Raw genomic sequence first — 23,863 nt, 5'->3', positions numbered from 1 at the left:
ATGTACAACTCCACAGAGAAAATTACTGGCTGTCATATGTTTACTTGGGCTGGAAAACAAAAAAAATGTGAAGATAATATTTGATGGATCTTTTCTTAGTACTTCCTCCAGCAGTGCATATTGAAATGCATCCATGCCTTTTCATCTTGGGCAACTCTTGTCCATATCCTCCAGTAAATACTCTACAGGACATGCACTTACTTGTCAAGGCATCAGTGTTGTACAGGCTACAAAAAACAGCATGGACTCAACTCCTAGAATCCCCAGATTCCCTCACCTCTCTCTCTAGAACTTTTGAAATTCACAAAGTTGGAGCCTCTAGATTAATCTCATTCACCTAAAAAATAGAATAATGTTGAAGGACTGAGGCTCATTTTCACAGAGTCATATATTAACCTAAGGAAGGCCAGCTACAACCTTTTGAAAACAACTCCAGTTCTGTAATTGCAGTCAATCAAAGTGACGGACTAGAACCAGTTTACATAATGTCTACATATGCTCCATAGTCTCCAAGGTACTTCTACTATGTTTCACCACTACTTTCTCAGAAGCAGGCTTCCTAACCATTTGCCCATGCAGAGTGGCATCAGCAAGGCTTTGTGCATGTGTCAATCTCCCTTCCCCATTGCAATAAAAACAGAAGAAATAGAATTACTTCCATTTAGCGTAAGACTACACAAAAGATGACCAGAAGCCAATGTAGGCAGATAGTAAAGCTCAGGTAAACACAGGACCCGTCCCATTGTGGGAGAAGAGTTGTACCAGAGTTGTCACCATAAACTCCCCCAAATGAATTTGAAGTCAGAATACTGAAAAGGGATGTGGAGCAATAATTTAAGAAAAATTGAATTTCCTCCCAAATGAAAACTTACAGAAATATCATAACCCAAATCTAGAGTTTCCAGGTTAAAAAAAAATACTACAAGTCACTAAGAATAAATATTTCTAGTACCAAGGAGATGTTATCAGGATATCAGATCTGGCAGCTATGATGATAAAGAGGACAACTTAGAATGATACTACATAAAGCAAAAAATATATAGGCTTACAATCAAGAAAATTTACCTAGCAAAACTGAGTATAATCCTACTAGGAAATGAATGTTTAATGAAATAGAGGACCCCTAGAATAGACCAATACCCCAAATGAATGTCAGAACAAAAACTTTAAAGAAAATATTGGCAAAGAGGCTATAGTAACATAACAACATGATATTAAACTATGATCAGGTTGGATTTATACCAGGAATGCAAGGTTGGTTTAATATTATGAAAATTAAAAATATAATTGAATATATGAGTAACAAGAAAAACAGAATCATAGTGATAGATGTAGAAAAAAATTTTCAACAAAATACAACATCCATTCATGTTAAAAAACAAACTAGAAAATAAAGGAATAAATGGTAAATACTATCTACCTAAACCCAAGAGTCAGCATTATATGTAATGGGGAAAGACTAAAGACCATCCCTATAAAATCAGGGGCATCACTAGTATTATATAGTAGAGTGCTAGAAATGCTAGCTATAGCAAAAAAAGAAAAAGTCAAGGAAAAAAATTGAAGAAATAAGCACATACAAGGAAGAAATAAAATGATCTCTTTTTTTACAGATGATATGATTGTTTATATAGAAATCACTAGAGAGTAAACTAAAAATTAATTGAAACAATTGCTTCAGCAGTTGCAGAATATGAAATAAATCCAAATAAATCATCATTATTTCTGTATGTTATCAATAAAACTCATCAGAAAGAGACATTTCATTCAAAATTACTAAAGAACGAATAAAATATTTGTGACCATATCTATCAAGACACCCACAGAAAGTATATGAATTCAAGCACAAAACATTCTTTACAAAATAAAAGACAGTTGTCTTAGGTCCTTTCTTTAATTGGAGAATTATTAATTATACGTGATTAGACAAAGTCAATACAATAAACATCACAATGCTATCTAAATTAATTTATTTATTCAATACCATACCAATAAAAGTAGTCAAAGATTACTTTCTAGCACTAGAAAAAAAATTTTTTAAATTCATTTGTGTAAACAAAAGGTCAAAAATTTCAAGGGAAATAATGAATAAAAGTGGCAAGAAAGGATACCCAATAGTACCAAATTTCAAACTAAACTAAAAGGGATAATCATCAAAACTATTTAGTATTAACTTTAAAAGTAGAGAGGTCAATGAGGAGAACATATTAGGTATACAACATACAGAAGAAATTTAATCTAGCATCCTAGTGTTCTCTAAACTCAATGATTTCAGCTATTCATATTCAGCTCATTTTTTGACAAAAACTGCTAGGGAAACTAGAATATAGTGTGGCAGAAACTGTTTGGTTAGTTGTTTCCTTTCTTCCCAAACAGGAACAAAATCACATCACTATATTGGAGTCAAGATAAAGTGTTTCCAACTGTGGCTGATGAGACCAGTATGAGCTTGGAAGGCTCTTCCTTGGTAGAGCACAAATAGGTCAGGCACAGAGTCCATTTGGAGTGGAAATGGCTGTAAATCTGTGCATCTCACATTCCTTTTGAACTACTGCAATTCTGCTCCACTCGTAGAGCACAGTGCTTTCTTTGATGCATGCACACAATGCTGGAAAGTCCTGTGCCAGTATCTCCCATGTCATGCAACACATTCAAAAGGTCTTCAAAGAGATCTTGAGAGTGCCCTTGCATTGCTTCTTCTGACCACCTGTGAGCTCCTTCCTGGAGTGAGTTCTTCATAAAATAGTCTTTTAGGCAAACATACATTTGGCGTTTGAACATTCATGGTAGAAATGGTAGCTCTGTAGCAAGCAATTGAAGATTCTATCTGCTTCTCTCTCAAGCACACAACAAAGACTATTTTCCCTCCAAGCATGATTATGTTTTGATCGTCTTTTAGGGCCCAGTGTGATATTTAAAAATACAAACACAAAAAAGTGATGTGCAAAACAAAATTTCTATGCTTAAGATGCACGCTCAAAGATAATACCACTGCAGCAATACAAGGATCTAAGACATCCCCAGAGGCCTCATGATGGAAAATGTTATCCACATCCAAAGAAAGAACTATGGAAGTTGAATCACTATCATTTTTTTTCTCCTCTGTTGAGTTTTTTTCCTCTTTCTAATGGTTCCTCTGATTGGTTTTAATTTTTATTTACAACTTCACTAATGTGAAAATATGTTTAATAGGGATGTAAATGTATAGCCTATATGAGATTGTGCGCCATCTTGGGGAGGGTGGTGGGGAGGAAGGGGGAGAAAAATTTTAAGCTCAAAAGCATATGGAAGTGATTGTTGATAAATCAAAATAAATTAATAAAAAATTTTTTTAAAAGAATACCACTGATTTACCTTTCAGAGTTAATATAAAAGAAGAAAAACATCTTAAAGTTCCCTAATTAATTTAATCTTACTCCTTTTTTGTCTTATTTCAGTCCTTAATATTCCTTGTCCGAGACTGGAGTTTTCCATATGAATTTTCCTATGGAGCTGATGGTGGTGCCAAATTTTTGGAAAAACGGCTTAAGGTTTGTTAAATGCCTATTTGCATCAAACTTTGTCAATAATTGTTAAGCTAGCATTATAACTTTGATATGTTCCTTTATTTAATATTAACATAATACAGTAAAACCTCATATATAAGGAAATATATACACATATACTTCTTGATATTTTTCAAAACACTTTCATGTTCTTGTGCACTTGTTTTCAGGGCTAATTTACACTCAGTGTTTAGTCATTTTTTTGCTTTTATTGCAGATATTACACTTAGCCTCTTTCATTTCTTTAGACGCAGAACCTACATATACTTTACTTTGAGTACTTTTAAATACTCAAATGAATCTGTGATTTCATTCATTTGGATGTCCCCTCTAATGATGCAGATCAACAACCATCCATGACCATCCTTTACAACTCTTTTTCATGGCTTTCCATAAGTTTGCTACAGGGGAGTATATTCAATGTGCTGTAGACTTTGCTCATTTTCTCTTCATATTTTGAGGATACTAGGAGAGCAAGTAGACCTGTCAATCATTTCTATATAACAGCCCATATTCCTTTCATATTATAATTTCCCTGATGGAATCCTTCACTCTGTTTTTCTTTGAAGTTCCTCATTTATTTTATGTCTTAGTCTACTCACATTTACTATCCGCTGTGCTCTGTGTAATATTCATTTTCCGTTCTTAATAATAATAATAGTTAGGATTTATATAGCATATACTATGCCAGGAACTGTGCTAAGTACTTCACAAGTATTACCTCATTTGATCCTTACAACCCTGGGGGGTAGGTGCTATTATTATCCTCACTTTACAGTTGAGGAAACTGAGGCAAACAGAGGTTAAATGAATTACCCAATGCCACATAACTAGAAAATGCTTGATGCCAGATTTGAACTCAGGTCCTCCTGATTCCACATCCAGTGCTCTATCCTTTGTGCCACCTAGCTGCTTAACTTCTTAATTGAAACAATGATAGAACAGCAGCATGAAAAAATTTATGGGAATATTGCATAAAAGGCTCTCTTCTTTTAAAAAAAAAAGCAACTTTTAAATACTTTTGATGCTTCCTTTTTTTATGTATATCACTACCCCCCAACCTATCTCCACTTTCCACCCAAGCAGAAACTCTCTTCTATGACAAGTATTTATAGTAAAGAAAAACAAATCAAGATATTGGACATATCTAAGGATGCATATGTGGTCCTAGACAACTTTGCCTCCAAGAGATTCAAAAATCATTGGTCTTTTGAAGTCAAGGTTTTGAGGTCTTTCAATGTTTTTTACTTCATATCATTTGCTCATCACATAAATTGTTCTCTTGGTTGTCCTAACTTCACTCTGTATCACTTCATATAAGTCCTTCTATATTTCTCTGAATCTGTCATTCTTCATTTCTTATTGAGCAATAAAATTTTATCATATTTATGCATGATAATTTGTTCAGTCAGTCCCCAATTAATGGGCATCTGTTTTGTTTCAGTTCTGTGCCGCAACAAAAAGTGATGCTATGTTCTTGTATTTCTTTTACTCAGTCCCTGACTTCCTTAAGGTATATGACTACTAGTAGTAGGATTTTAGCTGGGAAAGAAAGGAAACCAGGAAAGCCAGGAGACAGAGATAAGGAATGCTGTCAGGAGATAAAGAGGCTTATGTGAGGAAGAGCAAAAGATGCCGGTGTTACTGGATCACAGAAAACATGGACATTAATATGAAAGAAGAGTAAAAAAGTAAGAGGGACAAATTTATGAAGAGATTTAAAAGCCAAATGGAGTCATTGAAGTTTATTGAACAGAGGAGTGCCATGGTCATACCTAAGATTTAGGAAGATGAATTTGACAGCTGAGTGGAGAATTGGAAAGAGACTTAAAATTTAATTACTTTGGGTCACTAAACTATAATTACAAATTGTTTTCCCAAATAGTTGAACCAATTCACAGTTCCACCAATTGCATTGGCATACCTATCCTCCTATAATCAATCAGTCAACAAACATTTATTGCCTACTGTATGCCAGGCACTGTGCTAATGGCTGGGAATACAAAAAAAGAAGCAAAAGACAGCCTCTGCTCTGAAGAAGCTTAAAGTCTAATGGGGGAGACAACATGCAAACAAATATATATGAAACAAGCTATATACAAGATAAATAGGAAGTAATTAACAGGGAAGGCACTAGAATTAAGAAGAGTTGGAGAAGCCTTCCTATAGAAGGTAGGATTTTAGTTGAGACTTAAAGGAGGCCAGGGGGTCAGCACTTGGAGCAAAGGAGGAAGAGCATTCCAGGATAGGACTTTGCACCTCCTTATTTTGTGCTTTTTTTCACTAGTTGTCCCCCTGCCTGGATTGCTCTCCCTTCTCACCTCCAGATCTCCTGGCTTCCTGGATTTCCTTCTAGAGGTAGCTCATATTCCACTTTCCTAAGGAGACCTTGTTCTTCCCCCTTCCTCCTCTTCCCCTAACGTCTTCCAGCTAAAATGACCTTCCATTTACACTGTATATATGCTGTGTGTATAACGTTTAGCATGTTGTCTCTCCCATTAGAATGTAAGTTTCTTGAGGGCTGGGACCATGTTTTCAAATTTCTTTATATACTCAGCACTCAGCAAGGTGTCTGGCATATATAGAATAAGCACTTAATAAATGCTTGCTCTTGACTAACTGACTAATTAACTATTGAGATAAACCTCTTTTTCTTACAATTTGTATTGATTATTTCATTTATTTTTATTTTTTTGTGAGGCAACTGGGGTTAAGTGATCACACAGGATCACACAGATAGTAAGTGTCAAGTGTCTGGTCTAAGACTGGATTTGAACTCAGGTCCTCCTGACTCCAGGGCCAGTGCTCTATCCACTACAACACTTAGCTGCCTCCCTTGATTCTTTATATATCTTGGATATTCGACTTTTATCAGAGAAATTTGATGTGTAGAAATTTTCCAAATTAATTGTTTCCCTCTCTCCTACTTTCCAATTCTCCTTTACATGTTCCCCATTAGAATGTAAGGTCCTTACAGGCAGAGATTGTCTGGTTTCTTTGGCATTGTATCTTCCGGGGCTTGGCACAGTGTCAGGCAGCTACTAAGTGCTTAGTAAATGTACTCCATATGCTTATTCTAACTGTGCTGGTTTTGATTGTACAGAAACTTTTGAGTTTCATGTAATCACAATTGTTCTTTTTTATCTTTTATGAACATCTCTATAACTTGTTTAGTTAAGAATTCTACCCCTTGCCATAATTATGAAAAACATCTTCTTCCTTTGTCCTATGAGTTTTTGATGATATGACCTTTTACATTTGGTTATATCATTGACTTAGCCACCTTTTGGAGCTTATTGTAGAATATGGCTTAAAGTATTGGCTTAAACCTTATCTTTTTTTGTGTCATGAATTAAAGAAGCCTATAGACATCTCAGAATAATTTTTAATGCATAAAAAATGCCTAATGCTAGAAAGAAAACCAATTATATTAAAATCCAGTTTTATAATAATCTTGTTGGAAAAGAGTCTTTAAGTCAAGGGTTCTCAACCTGGAATCCATGAAATTGTTTTAAAATATATTCTGATAACTATATTTCAATATGATTGGTCTCCTTTGTGATTTTCTTTTGGAAAAATGAGCAATTAACTATTGGGAAAACTGTAAAGCAGTCTGGCAGAAATACCTGAATATTAAAGATCATGCCATAAAAAAAAAATTAGAAGAAAAGCAAACGATAAACCTTTCATAGCTATGGACAGGGGATGAATTCTTAAGCAAACAATTTATAAAGGAAATTACTAAATGCAGATAATTTTGATTATATGAAACTGAAAAACTTTTCCTCAAACAAATTTAATGCATATGACATAAGAAGAGAAGCAGTCACTAGGGGAAAGAATTATATCAAGTATCTCTGTTAACAGTTAATCACACGGGGGGGACCCGTGGCCTCAAGGCCATATGTGGCCCTCTAGGTCCTCAAGTGCTGCCCTATGACTGAATCCAAACTCTTTGTTCTGTGAAGTTTGGATTTGGTCAAAAAGCAGCACTTCAGGACCTGGAGGACCACATGTGACCTCAGGACCACAAAGTTCCCCACCCTTGTATTAGGTATTCAAGATATATAGGCAACTAAAGAAATATCTAGGATCAAAAGCCATTCTCCAGTAGAGAAGTGGTCATGTTTTTTATGACTGCACATGTATAACCTATGTTGAATTGCTTGCCTTCTCAATGAGGATGGGTGGGGAGGAAGGAGAGAGAATTTGGAATTCAGAATCTTGTGGAAGTGAATGTTGAAAACTGACAATAAATAAATAAATTGGAAAAAAATTAAAAGTGGCAAAATGGAAACTAATAACTCCACAGACATCAAGAAACAATAAAACAAAGTCAAAAAATTAAAAATAGAAGACAATGTAAATACCTCATGGAAAATAGATTGAGGAGAAAAAATTTAAGAATCACTGGACTACCTAAAAGGCATGATCAAAGAAAGAGCTTGTCTAGGCTCTTCTAGGCTCATCATATTTCAAGAAATTATAAAGAAACACTGCCCTGATATCCTAGAGGGTAAAAGAGAATCACCTCTTGAAAGTGATCCCCAAAAGAAAACTTCTAGGAATATTATAGCAAAATTCCAGAGCTCCTAGGTAAAGGAAAAAAATATTGCAAGCAGTCAGAAAAAAAAATGCTAAAATATTGTCACAGTCAGAGGATCGCACAAGATTTAACAGTTACCACATTAAAGGAGGATTGAAATATGGTCTTCTAGAAAGCAAAGGAGCTAGGATTGCAAACAAGAATAACTCACCAAACAAAACTAAGCGTAATCCTTCAGGAGAAAAAAAAAATTCTATTTAATGAAATAGACAATTTTCAAGAATTCCTGAAGAAAAGACCGGAGATCAATAGAAAATTTGACTTTCAATTACAAGATACAAGAGAATCCTAAAAAGGTAAACATGAAAGAGAAATTATAAGGGACTCAATATTAAACTGCTTACATTCCTATAGGAAAATGATTCATGTAACTCATAAGAACTTGATCGTTATTAGAGCAGTTACAGGTATTCTACATAGACGGAGGGCAAAGGAGTAAGTCAATTATGTTGGGATGATCTCCAAAAAAAATGGATGAGGGACAAAGAGGGATGTACTGGAAGAAGGGGGAAGGGAGAGGAAAAATGGGGAAAATTATCTCACAAAAACAGGCATACAAAGAATAGCTTTTACAATGGAGGAAAAATGGAGGTGGGCAATGCTTGAAGCTCCCTCTTATCTGAAATGGTTCGAAAACGGAAGATTATCACACACACACACACACACACACACACACACACACACAGAGTAGGATAGGAAAATCTATTTTACAAAAAAAAAAAAGGAGCAGGGGAAAGGTAGGGAGACAGAAATAGTAGTCAGAAGTCATGAGGAGAGGCATAGTAAAAAGAGAGAGAAGGATAAACAGAAGAAAATAGGATGGAAGGAAATACATAATTAGTAATCATAACTGTGAATGGGGTGGGATGGATTCACCCGTATATTGGAAGTGAATAGCAGAATGGATTAGAAACCAGAATCTAACAATATGTTGTTTCTTAAAAAAAAAAAAGACTTGAAACATAAAAGATACAGAGGGTTAAAAGTAAAGGTCTGGGGCAGAATCTGTTATGCTTCAGCTGAAGTAAAAAAGGCAGGAGCAATAATCATTATCTCAGACAAAGCAAAAGCAAAAATAAACCTAATTAAAAGACATGAGCAGGGAACCTATATCTTGGTAAAAAATATACCATAGACAATGAAGTAATATCAACATTAAATATGTATGCTCCAAATGGCATAGCATTTTAGCTCTTAAAGGAAAAATTAAATGAGTTACAGGAATAAAAAGATAGTAAAACTTTATTAGTGGGGAACCTCAACTTTCCCTTCTCCAAACTAGATAAATCTAACCAAAAAATAAATAAGAAAAGAAGTTTAGGAGATGAAGAGAATTTAAGAAAAGTTAGAGATGATAGACCTGTGGAGAAAACTGAATGGAAATAGATAGGAGTATACCTATTTCTTAGCTGTATATGGCATCTTCACAAAAATTATATTAGGCATGGAAACCTCACAAAAATGAAGAAAAGCAGAAATATCAAATGCATCTTTAGGCTATAATGCAGTAAACAGTATATTCAATAAAGGACTATGGAATATAGGTTTAAAATTACTTGGAAACTAATCCTATATAACATCTAGTTAAAAAATAAATAATAGAAACAATCAATAATTTCATTAAAGATAATGACAACAATGAGACAATGTACCAAAATTTATGGGATGGAGCCAAAGCAGTATTTAGGGGAAAATTTATATCACTAAATGCATACATTAATAAAAGAGAGAAAGAGTAGAAATTGATGAATTAGGCATGCAACTAAAAACCTAGAAAAATCAAAAAATTAAAAATCCCCAATTCAACACCAAAGTAGAAATTCTGAAAATCAAAGAAGAAATTAACAAAATTAAAAGTAAAAAACCATTGGTAATAAATAAAAAAATAGGACTTATTGATTTGGGGGGAAATAATAAAATACATAAAGCATTTAGTTGATTTGAATGAAAGTAAAAAATTACTAGCATCCAAAATGAAAAGGGCAAATACGCCACCAATGAAGTTGAAATTAAAACCATTATTAGGAGCTATTTTGCCTAATTTTATGTCAATAAACTTGACAAAAATATAAATTACTCAAATTAACAGAAAAAGAAATTGAACAAACCATAAATGAGATCCCCAAGAAAAAATCCACAGGATCATTTAAATGGTTTTACAAATGAATTCTGCCAGACATTTAAGGAATAATTAATTCCAACACTATATAAATTATTTTTTAAAGTAGGTAAAGAAAGAGTCCTACCAAATTCCATGACACAAATATGGTGCTGATACCTAAATCAGAAAAAGCAAAAACAGAGAAAGAAAACTATGAATTTAATATTTTATTTTTTCCAATTACATGTAAAAATAATTTTCAACATTTGGTTTTTTTAAAAACTTGAGCTCCAAATTCTCTCCTTCCTGCCTCCCTCACTTTCCATTGAGAAAGCAAGCAAGTTGATATAGTTGAGACTTGTCCAGTCATGCAAAACATTTCCATGTTAGTCATGTTGTGAAAGAAAATATAGAGATTAAAAAGAAAGTAAAGAAAAAGTGTGCTTAAATCTGCATTCATGTTTCCTCAGTTGTTTCTCTGGAGGAGGATAGCATTTTTCATCACAAATCCTTCAGAATTGTCTTGGATCATTTTATTGCAGAGAATAGCTAAGTCATTCAATATTGCTGTTACTATATACAATGTTGCTTTTACTATATACAATGTTCTCCTGGTTTGGCTCCTTTCACTTTGCATCAGTTCATGTAAGTCATTCCAAGTTTTTCTGAGAGCATCCTGCTCCTCTTTTCTTATAACACAATAGTATTCCATCACAATCATATACAACAAATCGTTCAGCCATTCCCTGATGAACATCCCTTCAACTTCTATTTCTTTGCCACTACAAAAAGAACTGCCATAAATATTTTTCCACAAATAGGTCCTTTTCCTTTTTTGGGAGACAAATCTAGTAGTAGTATTGCTTGGTCAAAAAGTATGCACAGTTTTATAGCCCTTTGAGAATAGTTCCAAATTGCTCTACAGAGTGGTTGAATTGGGGCAGCTACGTGGTGCAGTGGATAGAGCACTGGCCCTGGATTCTGCAGAGTGGTTGAATCAGTTCACAACTCCACCAACATTGCATTAGTGTCCCAATTTTCCCACATCCCCTTAACATTTGTCATTTTCCTCCTGTCATATTAGCCAATCTGATAGGTATAGGGTGGTACTTCAGAGTTGTGTTAATTTGCATTTCTCTAATCAACAGTGATTTAGAGCATTTTTTTCACAAAACTTTAGATAGCTTTTATTATTTCACCTGAAAACTGCTTGTTCATATCCTTTGACCACTTATCAATTGAAGAATGGTTCTTATGTCTATAAATTTGACTCAGTTCTCTATATATTTAAGAAATGAAGTCTTTATCAGAGAAACTTGATATAAATTTTTTCACAGTTATGATTACTGTATATTTCACTCCATCCTATTTTCCCCCATTCCCTCTCTCTCTCTCTCTTTTCACTCTATCCATTCTCAAAAGTATTTTACTTCTGACTTTTACTTCTGCTAATCCACCCTTCCTTCTCTTATCCCATTCCCTTCCTACTTTCCTGTTTGGTAAGATAAATTTCTATACCCAACTGAGTGTGTATGTTATTTCCTCTCTGCCAATTTCAATGACAATAAAATTCACATACTCTCACACACATCCCCCATCTTCCCTTCCACTGTAAAAGCCCTTTCAAATAATTTACCCCATTCTACCTCTCCCTTTCCTGTTCTCCCAGTGCATTCTTCTTTCTCACTCCTTAATTTTTTTTAGATTGTTATGCCATCATATTCAACTCACATCCATGCCTTCTGTCTATATATGCTCCTTCTAACTTCCCTAATGATGAGAAAGCTTTTAGGAGTTACCATTATCGTTTCCTATATAGTAACGTAAGCAGTTTAACCTTATTGAATCCCTAATGATTTCACTTTCCTATTTAACTTTTTATGTTTCTCTTCAGTCTTGTATTTGAAAGTCAGATTTTCTGTTCATCTCTGGTCTTTTCATTAAGAATGCTTGAAAGTTCTCTATTTCATTGAATATCCATTTTCCTCCCTGAAGGATTATATTCAGTTTTGCTGGGTAAGTGATTCTTGGTTGTAATCCCAGTTCATTTGCTCTCCAGAATATCATATTCTAAGCCCTCTGATCCTTTAATGCAGAAGCTGCTAAATCTTATATTATCCTGACTATGGCGCAGACCTTTTTTGCCAATCTTCCAAGTTGTCTTGGGCTTGAAAATTGTTTCACTATGTCCTTTTGTGGGTCCTTCAGAATTTTTTGAGGCATTATTTAAAGTTGTTCAGAAGGGTTTTGGGGAGAGCTCAGACAAATTCCTGCCTTTTCTCCACCATCTCCACCTCCACTATAAATCAATTTCCTTAATGAATATTGATGCAAAAAATTTAAATGAGATGCTAGCAAGGAGATTATAGCAATATGTCACAAAGGTCATATGTTATGAACCAGAGCTGGTTCAATAGTAGGAAAAAATATAAATATAATTGACCATATTAATAATAAAAAAAATCATATGATTATATCAATGTATAAAAAAAGAAACTTTGGACAAAATATAAAACCAATCCTATTTAAAAACACTGGTTGTTGTCCTTCATTTTCAAAGAGGACCAAAATGACATCACTATGCTGGAGTCAAGTTTTAGTGTGTCTGACTGTGGCTGATCAGACCAATACAAGGTCAAAATGTTCTACCACAAGTCAGCCACAAATAGTCCATGTGAATCTTTGGAGTAGATTCTCTAAGTCTGCATATCTTGTGTTTCTCTTGAGCTATTTCAATTCTGCTTTGCTCATAGAGCGCAGCACCTTTTCTGATGTGGGCATGCAGTCCTTTGCCAGTGTCTCCCATGTCATATGATCAATTCCAAAGTTCTTAAGTGAGATCTTGAGAGTATCCTTGTATCACTTTTTTCTGATCACCACGTGAATGCTTGCCCTGTGTGAGTTCTCCATAAAATACTCTTTTTGGCAAGTGTATGTTCTGCATTCAAAATCGTAGCCAACTCATTGGAGTTGTGCTGTCTGAAGCAGAGTTTGAATGCTTGGCAATTTAGTTCGAGAAAGGACCTCAGTGTCTGGTATCTCATCCTGCCAGGTGATCTTCAGAATCTTCAGAATTGTAAGACAATTCAAATGGAAGTGATTCAGTTTCCTGGCATAGTGCTGGTATACTGTCCAGATTTCACAGGCATATAACAATGAGGTCAGCACAATGGCTCTGTAGACCTTCAGTATGGTAGTCAGTCTAATACCTTTTCTCTCCCATACTTTCCTTCAGAGCCTCCCAAACACTGAGCTAGCTCTGGCAATGCATGTGTCAACCTCATTATCAATGTGCACATCCCTGGAAAGTACACTACCAAGGCATAGTAATAAGTAGAGTTTTCCTAAAAATGCAAAGTGGTATCAATGTAAAGCCAAGAGCAAAAATTATCTGTAATAGCAATAAACTAGAAGCCTTCCCAATAAGATTAAGGGTGAAGCAAGAATGTCCATTATCACCACTATTATTCAAAATTATATTAGGAATGCTAGTTATAGCAATAAGCTAGGTAAAAGAAATTGAAGGAATAAAAATACACAATGAGGAAACAAAACATTCTTTGCAAATGATATGATGGTATATTTGATGAACCGCAGAGAATCAGCTAAAAAATAATTGAAACAATTACCTTTAAGAGAGTTGCAAGAAATTAAATAAACTCACACAAACCATCAATTTTTCTATATATTACCAACAAAACCCATCAGGAATAGATAGAAAGAGAAATTCCATTGAAAATAACTGCTGGTAATATACTTGGGAGTCTATCTGCCAAGACTAACCCAGGGACCATATGAACACAATTAGAAAATATTTTTCATAGAAATAAAGATAGATATAAATGACTGAAGAAATATTAATTGCTCATGGGTAGGCTGAGCCAATGTAATAAAAATTATAATTCTACCTAAATTACTTCTTCAATGCCATACCAATCAAACTACCAAGTTTCAAGTGCAAATTCTTATGGAGTTGACTTTAACAATTAAAGACACAATGGTATATAATTGCAGTAGAATACCATTATGTTATAAGAAATGACAAGCAGGATGGTTTTAGAAAACCTGGGAAGACTTATGTGAACTGGTCTAGAAGGCACAGTTAAATGCAGAGGATGTGCTGGCACCAACTAAAATTGGTTCATAAGAGCCAACTTTAAATTTTCATTGTGAGCATTTACACCTTGGGAATCTGCAACGGCCACAGGTCAGGATTTGTATTATTGCTTTCTTGATTGTCTAGAATTAAGAAAGTGATGCAGAAAATGTTAATGATGCAAATTAAATTTAAAATTGTGTCTTGAGTTTTCTACTTGAGTTAAATGTCAAGATGGTTTATTTCAGGTCTCAGGGAACCAGCATGAAGAACTTCAGAATGTACGAAAGCATATCCATTCCTGTTTCACCAATATATCCTGTTTTCTACTACCTCATCCTGGCCTAAAAGTTGCCACCAACCCAAATTTCAATGGAAAACTCAAAGGTCTGTAGTGATGTGAACTTGTTTACAGATGTAAATTTGAATTTCTTTGATATTTCTACCTACTAGGCAACCCAATTAGTTTCACTACTGCTGACTTCCACTGGACTTAGGTTTCTTTGAGGGAAATGGCAAGAGACTAGAATATCTGTGAATCTATGACACATTTCTAGAATCTTTATTTATGTAAATCTGCTATTAAGTTTTGTTGAAGTTGGATACAAGAATGAATCATACCTGCATATAACTAAGAATTAATAATCTTGGTTTTGCATTCAAACTTATTAAGGGAACATTGATACTTGTCAAGGGAATGTTACATAAATTGGCTAATTATTGATCCACACAGAAAAACATTTTATAACTACTAAATGCAAACTTCTTCAACAGATACCAAAAAACTAAAATATTGAGAATGGAAATGAAAATTTTTCTTAGGTATCATCTCCAAAAGAGATATTCTTTGATAGAAGCATTATAATATTGTATTCTAAATTTAAGATTTATAAATCTACAAAGAAAAAAAGAAAAAAGTCTATACTATACCCTAGTAACCAATTATAACATCTATCTATGTTGCAGTTGAAAAGGGTAAAATAATAATAATAGGTAACATTTATGTAGTATTTACTATGTTTTACTTACTATGCCAAGCACTTTACATATATTATCTTGCATTATCTTCACAACAACCCTGGGAAGTGATGCTATTATTATCCCCATTTTACAGATGAGAAAACTAAGGCAAATAGAGGTTAAGTGACTTGCCCACAGTCACACAGCTAATTGTGTCTGAGGCCTGATTTGAACTCCGTGTGCTCCTTTAGCCACTGTGCCAGTAAAAACACCCTTTCTTAAATTTTTTGCTTGGAACTCCGAAATTTAAATTAAGTCATTCTATTCATATATTTGTTTTCTTATTGCTGTGATCTGTTTTCATTGTGCTACATGGAATTTAGTGTTTTCCTGTGGCAGTGGCTCTAAAATAATTTCTAAAAAATACACTGTAACATAACTTGCCAAAGACCTTGGAGCAGGTCTAACCACTATTTTTGCCCTATGCTTATAGACCTTTTTTCACATATACCTCGTACTGACTTTGATAGAAGTTAGGCTTCTCCATTATTGGTGCCACCCCTTTATAACTGTCAGATAGCACTCTGGAGCAAAAGTAGCTGAACTCTCACTTTATTCCTGAAGCACTGGTTGACCCTAAGGGTATAAACTTCCCTCTACTCCCCATCTTCTTCTCTTCCACATTAGAGACTAGAGTTTTAAATGTAGTCCCTAAGGCTGAAGAAGCCACATATATAGCTCTGTGTGTGTGTGTGTGTGTGTGTGTGTGTGTGTGTGTATGTGTGTGTAGCTATAACAATGAATTTAGAAGTAAACATGTCCCCATGGCCCAGATGAATCCCTTCCTCTTCTATCTTAAAATCACATATAGCTCTTAAGCTCACCAGACAAGAATTGAAGTCTGATCACTAGAATAAGATTAAGTTTCTCTTAGATACTGGCTTAGATATCCTTTTACAGGTATTAAATAATTATATAGATATGTAATACAAGCATTTATGATTGATCATTAATATTTATAGGAAGCAAAATATAGAAAAAGCAGAACCAAAAAAACAGAATAAAGACAGTTTAAATAAAGAGCAGTGAAATTACATGGAGACTTCTGTTAACAAATAAACACAGAGACAGGAACTGAGGAGAGTAAAAACCTTTCAAAGCTCTCCTCAGTTCTTAATTTTTAAAGTGGTGATGGCAACTGACGTCACCAGTCCAACTTCTTTGTTTCAGTTAGCCATACAACTATTTTTCCATGCTCTCACAAGTAGACTTTTTGTCAGCTTTTCAAAGTCTCTGGCATTGTTCTCTTTACTCCTTAACAATTGGGATATGTATTGGTCTCTTACAGTCTGTTCCACTATTTTCCCATACTTTTGTAGCAGGCAGAATACTGCTCTGTGTGTTATGCTGGGGGTTTTTTTTTTAATCTTTCTGTTGCAGACTGTGTCCCTTTTCAAAACTCTCAGGTTTGACTAAAGTCTAAACTCAAAGATCAAAATGGTCCCTCTGAACTACAAATCCCAGAATGCCAGTCAATTCTTAAACTCTATTACCTCTATATTTTATTTTAATTACAAAAAATCTTATTTTATTGATATGTTTTGTTTTTAAATTACCTTCATTTCGGGGCAGCTAGGTGGCGCAGTGGACAGAGCACCAGACCTGAAGTCAGGAGGACCTGAGCTCAAATCCCGCCTCAGACCAAACACTTGACACTTACTAGCTGTGTGACGATGGGCAAGTCATTTAACCCCAATTGCCTTAAAAAAAAAATTACCTTCATTTCTGAATACATCCATCTCACTCCCCTACTCTTGTAGATTTTTTAAAAAGTAGTTCAGCAGAAGCAATCAATACATCAACCATGTCTGACAATATATGTAATATTCCACATACATGGCCTCTTATCCTTGCAAATAAGGGAGGGAAGTGCATTTTCTCAAATCTTCTCTGAGATCAAGCTAGGTCATTATAATTATGTGGCATTCAGTTTTAGTTTTTTGTTTTTTCCTTTTGTATTGTTGCAGTTATAATGATGGGGATGGGATTCATGTTGAACCCCCAAAAGGAAAAAAAAACCATGTTTTTATGACCTGGACCCCAAAGCCCCTGAACCCAGATCTCTGGCATTCGCCTGAGGCACCCAGCCTATGCCAGTCAATAATCCTTTTAACTGCCCTTTCATTTTGGCCCTCATTGTCTGCACCTGGCCCACCCCAGGCTACTTGCCACTCCTTAATCCCATGTAGACCCCTTTCTCTGTTACCTCCAGACCACCTCAGGCTACTTGCCACTCCAGATCTTCCCACAATCTTTCTGTATAAAAATATCCATCTTATCCTCATTAAATGGGCAGATTCTTAAAATCTGACCCACTTGTATTGGTGTCACAAATCCTGCAGGTTTACTAAAACTCTTGCCCACCCAACCTCTGTCTTAATAAACTCACTACTTAGACTGAAAGAAGGCTTAAGTGACCACGTTCTTTCAAGGGAGACTTGTACCGTGTACCCTTGCATTTCAGGATTCCCAGCACACCTAGACTGCAACCTATGGTTCCCTGACCAAGAAAACTGTTTCTAACACTGTAGTAATATTCCACAAATTCTGCTCCACAAACCACATTTTCATGTATCACACTTTTTTTAAGTCATTCCCCAATTGATGGGTATTTAGATGTTTGCTTCCGGTTTTTGCTGCCATACACATGCATGTGCACAAGCACGCACACACACACACACACACACACACACACACACATACACACCCCTACATGTATTTTTGGTACATAAAGGATCTCTCTGTTTTTGACCTCCTATGGTCATATCCCTTGCCCTAGGATCTCTGAGTCAAAGGGTATAAGTATTTTAAATAATCACTTTACATCACTTACATGCAGAAAAAATAGTTGTTGGGAATATATTTTATTTTCAATAACAAGATCCTATTACTTTCACTACCCCCTATAAAATGCAAAAACTCTAATGTAAGAGTAGACATTTTGATACTGAGCATTTGTGTGATGACTTCAGTAGGTTTTTATTAAAATACTTTTAAACAGGGAGCTTCTAGGACCAAGGTTTCTATTGATCAAAGAAGTAGGCATAATTAAATTATCTTTGTAGGATTTCCTTTAAAGGGGTTTTGAGGTTTAATGTTTAAAGTATTAACTAGAATCATCATTCATGCCTTTCATGAATTTAAAAAAAAAAGTCAGAACAGAATAGGTTAGTCAAAATAGGTCCTTAATTATGAGACTGTGGATGTTAGAAATAGGCTTGACACCAAAAATTTAGTATCAAGAAAATTTATTATAAAGAAAGTCCAGAGGATTTAGATGTTTCTGGCCAGAAGCGGGCTCCACCCCTCTTCAGGAGGGGTGGGCCCTGAGTGCAAGGGAAAGTGTGCTTTTATGCAGTTGAATTCGGCAAGAAACCTCCCAAGACGGGATTGGTCCAACCATTCCCAGGTTACACCTTTCTTTACATGTTTCCCCTTGATATGCTCAAGTATGTTCCCCCTCCCTTGGTCATAGGTCCCATGACTCGGTAATGAGGCTCTAATTTTATGCAGGGTATGTCAGATAATAGTAATGAAGTTCATTAAGCAGGCGCACTAACATTTTTCAGGTGTCCTCAGGTTGACCCTAACTGGTCTGAGCTGGCTCGACCCTTATCTTGATTTTGGGGTCTTTTGGGAACAATGCACTTACTTTTTATTGGCTAAGCCTGAGCCCACCTACAGTGTACTACTTCCTGGAGCTGTTGTTCTTTAAATCTCTGCATTATTCTACCTGTGGAAACTTAAGCCCTTCTAACTCTAACACCTTCTATAGAAAGTTGATCAAAGTGGTGATGTAGCATATGCACATTTCATATTACTAATGAAATAGTGTTATTTCAAGGAAGAGAAGTCATTGAATTACAAAGTATTATTGTGAGATTGGTACCAATCACATGGATGAACATAATCCACAAAATAATTTAAAAACAGAATTTGTTGTCATATAAGTGGACAATAATGTATTTCTATAACATGTGAGTTAAAGGTAATTGTATAATAAGTATGGTAAGCAGGTATAAGGGACAAAGTTGTGAAAAATTCAGATCCTAGACTGAGGAAACTGATGATTTTTTTCTAGTCAATCTGGAAAGAACTTCCTTCATGGAGGAGCAGGGATTTCAATTCCATTCAATGAATATTTATTAGTCACCTACCAGTACAAAGAGATTCTGAAGATACAAAGGCAAAAGTAATTGCTCTTGAGGAAGGGCATTCTATTACTGCTGCTTAACTTATTCTATCAGAGCTGCTTATTCTATTACAGTTGCTTTGCTTGAGGGAAAGAATTGAGAGTAAAAAAAAAAGAGTGGTAGCAATGCTATTTAGAGAGCATAAAGCTGGGTGGAGATTGTTTAAATAATGATGAATTTGCTTTTACTTATAGAAATAGATGATGAATTCATTAAGAACCTGAAAATTTTGATCCCTTGGCTACTTAGTCCTGAGAACCTAGATGTTAAAGAAATCAATGGAAATAAAATCACCTGCCGAGGTCTAGTGGAATACTTCAAGGTATTTATTCCTCAATTCCAAAGAATGTTTATTTCCTTACATTTGATGCATTGATGAGTTGTCTTCATGATGTGAAGAATCAAGAGTTGTGTTAGTTATAGAGATTAATTGAAAGAGAGAATCTGAGGGAGTGGGGTAGGATGGAGGGAAAAGGGAAAAGATTTCTAATAGAGGCCTTCTTCGTGAAATTAAATTTTTAGAAACAGTTCTAGTGGTTTTTTATTCCTTTTTTATTAAGAAAAAGAATGAATGAAAAAGTATTTTTAAGTATTTGTTATTCCCGCTGCTTTTCCTTTAATTTTCTTTTACAGAAGCTGAAAGATGAATATAAACCTGGAGGTTGTGATCTTTAACATTTTTCCAAATTTATCCCAAATTTCCCCTTCCCACATTCAATCTCTGATCTTCGTATATCTCAAACTCTCCAAATTCAACTTCACAATTTTCCTCACCTGATTTAACTCAAATTCTTCTTTGTTATCCTGCTGCTTCTCCTACAGAAGCCAGAAGTAGTTCTTGATTAAAATCTCTGTTTTGCCACTAACTGGTTATGTCACCTTGGACAAGTCACTTTATCTCTCTGGGTCCAGTTATTTCCACTTGCAAAATGAGGGAAGAAAATTAATTTCAAAAGTTAATTGGGTCCTTTGCAATCACTTATTTTAACCCCCTGATTTTAAAGGTCAGGAAACTGAGACACAAAAAAGGGGAAGTGACATGTTTAAGGTCACACAGCTAAAAATAAATAATAGAATTGGGATTCAAACCCAGATTCTCTAACTCCAAATCCAGCATTCTTTCCAATGCACAATCTTCTAGTTTTAGATCCTATGACCCTCATTCACTAAATTAGATATCAGATTCACCTCCCCAGTCCCCAACAAAGAGGTGTTTATACTTTCAACTCTTACAGAAGAAAACATTCCAGTGGTGTTTGCCTAGAGGGGATAACGAGGTGGAATGAAGGATAAAATTTATTCTAACACCTGGCAGAACTAAAATGGAAATATATTAAACAATTCTCATACATTCTATATTATATTTTCAAACATATCTCTAGACTTTGGGGATAGAGAGGAGATGAAAAAGGGTAATCTAGATGTGTGATTTCATTAATGTAAGAAATTCCTCTACCAATACACATCTGCACTTGTCTTGAAACCTAGAGAGTTCCTGCAGCATTGATTAAGTAACTTACCCAGGTTCACACAGCCAATATGTTTCAGAGGCAGGATCGAACCTAGGTCTTTTTAGCTCTGAGGTTAACTCTCTATTCATTTTCATGCTGCTTATGGGCTGAAACTTTACATATATATATGTATATATACACACACACACACACACACACACACATATACATATATATGTATATATATGTATATATATACATATTATATATATACACACACATATACATGTATGTGTATGTATATGTATATGTATATATATGTATACACACACACACACATATGTATATATATAATATATAAAGAAGTCTGTATTCGGTAATATACTTGATATCTTTTCATCACTCACAGTAACTCCTTGTTCAATCATTGAGTTGTGTCTGTCTGTGACCAACTGTCCATGGGGTTTTCTTGGCAAAGATATTGGAATGGTTTGTCATTTCCCTCCTCCAATTTTGTTCTGTCCGGAGTTAAGCAACTCGACCAGGATCATACAGTTAGTAAGTGTCTGAAGGTCAGATTTGAACTCTGTTTTTTCTGACTCCACCCCAGTATTCTATCCACTGCACTCACCACAAGGTAAAAAGCAGTCCAGGAAAATAAAAGCAATAAATTAAAAACAGTTAGCAAGGAGGTTCCCTGGGGTCTCAGGAGCTTCTCTGCCAAAGTCCTAAGACTTTTTATATTTTTGTCCAAAGGCCCACAGTTGGGCCACAAAATCATTCCACTAGTAAAAGTTAAAGTCTCGGCACACAACAGTTGTGAATATGTGGAGATTAACTTAAAACTCTCCATTTCCACTGGTGTCTTCGCGTGCAGGGAAGCTAGATGGTTCTGTGGATAGAATGCCTGGTTTGAAGTCAGGAAGACTTATCTTTCTGAATTCAAATCTTACCTCAGACAATTAAAGCTGTGTGACCCTGGGTAAGTCACAACCCTGTTTGCCTCACTTCTTCATCTGTAAAATTAGCTGAAGAAGCAAAGAAAACCCCAAATTGGGTCACAAACAATCCAACATGAATGAAACCACAAACAATAACAAAACTTGGCCTACAACAACACTATCATTGGGAAGACTGGGTAAATACAGAGTACACTAATAGACTAAAAGGTACATTTAGGGCCAAGGCAACTCATGATTCAAGGCCTGGTCACTTTGCTGCTAGATTGGTAATTGACACCACATTTCCACTTGGTGTGGTATTCCCCTGAATTCTCTGGGCTTACCCCCTTACTGGAGAACCATAGTATTCTCTATCACTTCCAGCTTCCATCTCAGCTATAATTCTAGGCTGAATGAAGCATTGCTGTTCTTAGAGAGAGCAGGAGCTTTTACTGTAGGCCCAGCAGAAGTTACCTTGGTTCTTGTTAAGGGTGTCATCTTTGAAGCATGCTACCTTCCAACCAGGTTGAAGAACAGGATCATCTGGGCAAGCTTAGCCTTTGGCTTAGTGTTTTATTCCTGGTACAGGAGTGCATCCCTTTGGTAAGAGTTCTCATAATTTATGGTGACTATTCAATACATTTTCTGAATATTTATTTCTGAAAGGCTAGGCCAAAAGCCAAGTACAAGTCATTTGGCTAATAATCATTAATTAGGTTCAAGTCTCCTTAGGTTATATAAATTGTAAGTCTCCTCTTTTCCCATCTCCCTTCTGGTCTGGAACTATAACCAAATCATTAATGCCATTTCTTTTGGAAAGTGACAATCAATTGTTCTGCTCACTTAGATAAAGGCAAAGATGGCATGCTTATCAAATAGGATCCAAACAGATCTTGAAGGAGTGGAATGTTGGGACAAATATAAAAAGATGAAATTTAATATGGATATATGTAAAGTCTTACACATTCGTTAAAAAATAATTTCACAAGTACAAAATGAGAGAGATAAGGTTAGTAGTTTGTATGAAAAATACTATAAACTCAGTATGTGTCAGTTTTGTGATGTGATAACCAAAAATCCTAAAGTCATCTTGCCCTGTACTAAAAGGAGGCATAGCTTGCAGAAATAACATGAAACTCTGTTGGTCAGACTATAGCAGGAGTATTTTGTCTAGTTGTAGATGTCACATTTTAAGAAACTTAGAAAGCATTCAAGAGAAGGATAACCAAATAGTGACAAGCCTTGAGCCTAGATCATATGAGGATCATATGAAGAAATGGAGATGTTAAGTGAGGCATGATAATTGTCTTCAGGCATATGAAGGACATTCACGCAGAAGAGGGATTGACTTTTTCCACTGGATCCCTTAGGGCAGAATTAAGAGGATTGAGCTAGAAGCTGCAAAGAGGTAAATATAGTTAAGGCTTGACATCTGATACATTATCTCACAATTAGAGCTACTCAAAATTGTAATGTTGCTGCCTCAAAAGGTAGTGGATTCCCCTTTGTTGGCTGGTTGACTTCCTGTTGGGTATGTGGTAATGGACATTCTTATGAGAGTATGAGTTAGATGAGGTTACAGCTGAAGCTCCTTCCAACTCCAATACTCTATGATTCTGCTAAATAAAAAAGTTGAAAAGTCCTTACAAACATAATTTATACTAATAATAGTTGTATTTCATGAAATTTATTTAAGTATGCATTTTTGTGTCATTTCACAGGCTTATATAAAGATCTATCAAGGAGAAGAATTACCCCATCCCAAATCAATGTTGCAGGTAATTATTCAGCTGTCAAGTGTTGCAACCTTGTTTTAAGATGATTTAAATGTTATCCTAATATTCATGACTGGAATTCACTGATGATTAATGTTATGCTGGAGAAAAATCTTAAGTTTATTTTCCTGTAGA

The 23,863-nt window shown here is 35.1% G+C and overlaps 1 protein-coding gene across 2 annotated transcripts in view; it reads left to right on the top strand.

Annotated features, from left to right (window-relative positions):
• The window catches only part of ATL1 (atlastin GTPase 1), a 91,722-nt gene that overhangs the window by 55,811 nt on the left and 12,048 nt on the right, over positions 1-23,863 (top strand). For both annotated transcript variants that reach the window (XM_021004651.2, XM_021004650.2), the window contains exons 7-10: positions 3,438-3,530; positions 14,597-14,735; positions 19,756-19,883; positions 23,675-23,731. In XM_021004651.2, the coding sequence (XP_020860310.1) occupies positions 3,438-3,530; positions 14,597-14,735; positions 19,756-19,883; positions 23,675-23,731 (417 nt within the window). The remainder of the gene's footprint in view (positions 1-3,437; positions 3,531-14,596; positions 14,736-19,755; positions 19,884-23,674; positions 23,732-23,863) is intronic.

This window comes from Phascolarctos cinereus, unplaced genomic scaffold (genome assembly GCF_003287225.1).
Source record: "Phascolarctos cinereus isolate Bilbo 61053 unplaced genomic scaffold, phaCin_HiC Scaffold_3;HRSCAF=262, whole genome shotgun sequence".
NCBI classification, from domain to species: Eukaryota; Metazoa; Chordata; class Mammalia; order Diprotodontia; family Phascolarctidae; genus Phascolarctos; species Phascolarctos cinereus.
The sequence above is the reverse complement of the archived record's forward strand: the minus strand, read 5'-3'. Positions and strand labels throughout refer to the sequence as shown.